Genomic DNA, 3398 nt, shown 5'->3' on the forward strand with positions numbered 1-3398 from the left:
GTATCCCAATGGCTTCGCACCAGCCTTGTTACGGCCCTTTAATGGACCGATTCAGTACCTTGGCCAGCGCCCCCTTCCTTTCAACCTCTCCATTAATTTGGGTGACATTGGGAAATGAAAAACCCTTTTCCCTCCGCCCTGCTGGTGCGCGATTGGCTCGCGGCATAGCCCCCTCTCTTCACAAATCTCCTCCAAGCCGCCCGAAGCCACCTTGATCTTCTCTTCTGGCTCCTGCGATCTGCGGGTTTTCAGCCAGCGGGGCTGAAATCGGAGACCATCCCTCCTCGCGCGCCCCGTCTTCCAGCGCGGTCCCCACCACCTGGGGAAATGAACCTCCACTTTACCTCCCCAGTTCATCCCGTCTCCGCGCCAAGGCCGACCTCCTTCTTCATCGAAGACATTTTGCTCCACAAGCCCAAGTCCTTGAGAGAGGTCCCTCCAGAGCACTTCTCCAGCCCCTTAGCCTCCAGGGTTCCCCTCCTAGACTATGGATACCCTCTGATGCCCACACCCACCCTCCTGGCGCCCCATCCGCACCATGCGCTCCACAAGCCTGAGCATCACCATCCGTACTTCTTAACCACCTCGGGTAAGTTGAGTGTCCCATTCTCCTTGTGTTTGTTTCGGCTTTAGAAGAAGGGGAGTGTTTTGACAGGCGAACCCAGTCTTAGCGCCCAGCACTGCAGACCTGGGGGATTTCATCTCCTAGCAAGGGACACGCTTCATCATTCAAGGAATGGCACCTGTTATACATCAAGGCAGATTTTACACGCCTGCCGATGCTACAGTTTGGGGGAATCATTATAATAATCAGACTCTACTGGTTTAGTTTATTCCCTGCCCTGCATCAAGAGCATCAGCGGATTTAGCCATTGCCTATAGATGTAGGAATATATTGAATATCAGAGCAAAAATAATTTGCACGTTGCAGTTCTTCTCCTGCTGTCAGAGACTGGTGTCTAACCTCCCTCTCTCTGAGCAGAAATCATAGTTTACTTACTCACTTTTCCCAGAGAATCTTTTCTTAGGGTTCAAATGTTCTGTGCTTTAAAAAATAAGACAGCAGAAATCAGATCGAAGCTGCATTCACAGATCTGAGTATCCATCACTGACCCACTTTTACAGCATGCATCTTCAAAAGAGCGGAAACTGTTAGTTTCGTTCATATGAAAAAACAACCCTCAACAACCTCGATTTCCAAGTTATTTCAAATGATTTTGCACCTTTTTATTTACAATAAATTCATCTGATCACTTACTATTTAGTACCAAAAAGTTCAGAGGAATTTATCTGCGTAGTTTTCTAGGGTAAAATTCCTTATTTCTTAGGCTGTGTGCGCTAAAAGATTGTCTGGCCTTTTAAAAAAGTTAAATTATGTTACGACCTGGTCTTTCCCATATCCAGTCAATCAGTTAGTCACTTCTTTCTGATCTTCGCAGCACAGGTGGTAAATATTTTCTGTGCCTCCCCAGTAGCTGGTAGTGAATTTCGATTTTCAAAAATGTGCCCGATTAAAATATGCACAGAACAAGAAGATCAATCCAGTATAGAATTGCAGAGAAGAGGGAGAACAAACTGCACCAATTGTCTAATAAAATAAAAATAAAAATCCTTACCTTTGGCTTTAAAAAAAGTGGACCCTTCAAAGTATCTAAGAGAGCGGCTGATGAATAAATCACAAAGAAATCGAATGCTCAAATGGAAAGCGAGGGGTGGATTTATTATTAACTACTATCAATAGAAATAATTTGAACGGAAACACATGTAGAAAAAAATGTGTAGTATTCGGAATAGAGATATAGAGAAAATGTGCTAATCCTTCCCCTCTCTAAAATCAGCACGCTACTTTGCTTTTAAACTGAGTTTGAGTATGTTGCTTTTCCACTGTTATATATGGGGTTGGAGGGTGAGGAGGGGAGAGAGAACAACCGACCTTCATTATATTATTGCAAAGCGATGGGTTTCATAGATCCAGACCCCAATTAATCATCCCGAGCTGGTTTCCTAAAAGAAGCAAAAAACAATTAAGTTCACAGGTTAAAGTGATAGACACACCTAATACACACGTGCAATATGATTACATACACAAATTTATCTGTGTTTGTATGTGTGTAATATACAATTACAGACCCAAAATGAGTGTGCCCATGTTTGTGTCATTGAGTGTATATATTTAAAATTATTCTGTGTTTGTGTGTGTGTGTGTGTATACACACAATTACATACCTTTGTGTAATTCTATATTACACACTCTCACGTTTTTTGTGTGCATTTATGTTTGTATAATTATAGTACGTATATACACAGGTGTGTTTATATATAATATTATTTAAATTATCATTGTCTTTATTCTAGACCCCTGAATTGCAACCAGACCAAAATTTCACCTGTAGCAAAATTTGTAAATACCCACCGTGTTCATGACAGCTACTTTAAAAACCAGTCTTTCACTCGTGTGTGTGTGTGTGTGTGTGTGTAAGTGTAAAAAGAATACAAAAAAAGGGAGGGCTGAGTTATGTCTGTGGCATGAGTTAATGCCAAGTTGTTGCCCAGGAGAACAACTGTACCAAATTCTAAACAGCCTCCTGGCTTATTCTTTGTGTGCGGGAGGGAAATGCCAGCCTGGGACAGACTATGCCCCTCACCCCAAGAAGAAACCAGTAGGAGCCGAATGTAGGGTGGGTGCTGGAGTCGCCCGGCCCCTGGGGAGACGAGCCACGGTGACTTATCTAGGTACGGGGTCTGCCACCACAGGGACACCTCCCGGGCCACACACACAAGGCTGAGCGGTGCCCTCCAGACAGGTGGGTGGGTGGCGGAAGGGCAGGGGCGGGGAGCTCTTTTCCCTCCAGGTGGGGCTGGGGAAGGGGGAGAGGACCCCGGCTCTCCAGCCTCGGCCCCGGCCCAGTCCCACGGCCTCTCTCCCCTGTGCCCCGCGCTGCAGGCATGCCCGTGCCCGCCCTCTTCCAGCACCACCCGCACGCCGAGCTGCCCGGCAAGCACTGCCGCCGCCGCAAAGCCCGCACCGTCTTCTCCGACTCGCAGCTCTCCGGGCTGGAGAAGAGGTTCGAGATGCAGCGCTACCTGTCCACCCCGGAGCGCGTGGAACTGGCCGCCGCCCTCAGCCTCTCCGAGACGCAGGTACCCAGCCTGGGGGGGGGGGGGGGGGGGGAGGGAGGGAGGTTCCCCTGTCCGCTGGGCAGCACCCGGGGGATGGAGAACCCCACCCGGGAAGGGACCCTGGGGCTTGCCCCCGGCTCTGCTCCCCGCCCCCAGGCTTCTCCTCGACCTCCCCGTGCTCTGCGGTGGCCCAAAGAGCTGGGGAAATGCCCGAGGGGAAGCAGGGAGCAGCTGCCACCCCCGTGGTGCCCTCCAGCTGTGTTCCGAGGGGACCTCCT

The 3398-nt window shown here is 48.9% G+C and overlaps 1 protein-coding gene across 1 annotated transcript in view; it reads left to right on the forward strand.

Moving 5' to 3' along the window:
* The first annotated feature begins 327 nt into the window (after positions 1–327).
* BSX (brain specific homeobox) overlaps positions 328–3398 on the forward strand; it is a 3405-nt gene continuing 334 nt past the window's right edge. The window contains exons 1-2 of the mRNA XM_024196622.2: positions 328–589; positions 2945–3141. Of these exons, the coding sequence (XP_024052390.1) occupies positions 328–589; positions 2945–3141 (459 nt within the window). The remainder of the gene's footprint in view (positions 590–2944; positions 3142–3398) is intronic.

Source organism: Terrapene carolina, unplaced genomic scaffold, assembly GCF_002925995.2.
Source record: "Terrapene carolina triunguis isolate 2854851 unplaced genomic scaffold, T_m_triunguis-2.0 Scaffold374, whole genome shotgun sequence".
In the NCBI taxonomy this organism is placed as follows: domain Eukaryota; kingdom Metazoa; phylum Chordata; order Testudines; family Emydidae; genus Terrapene; species Terrapene triunguis.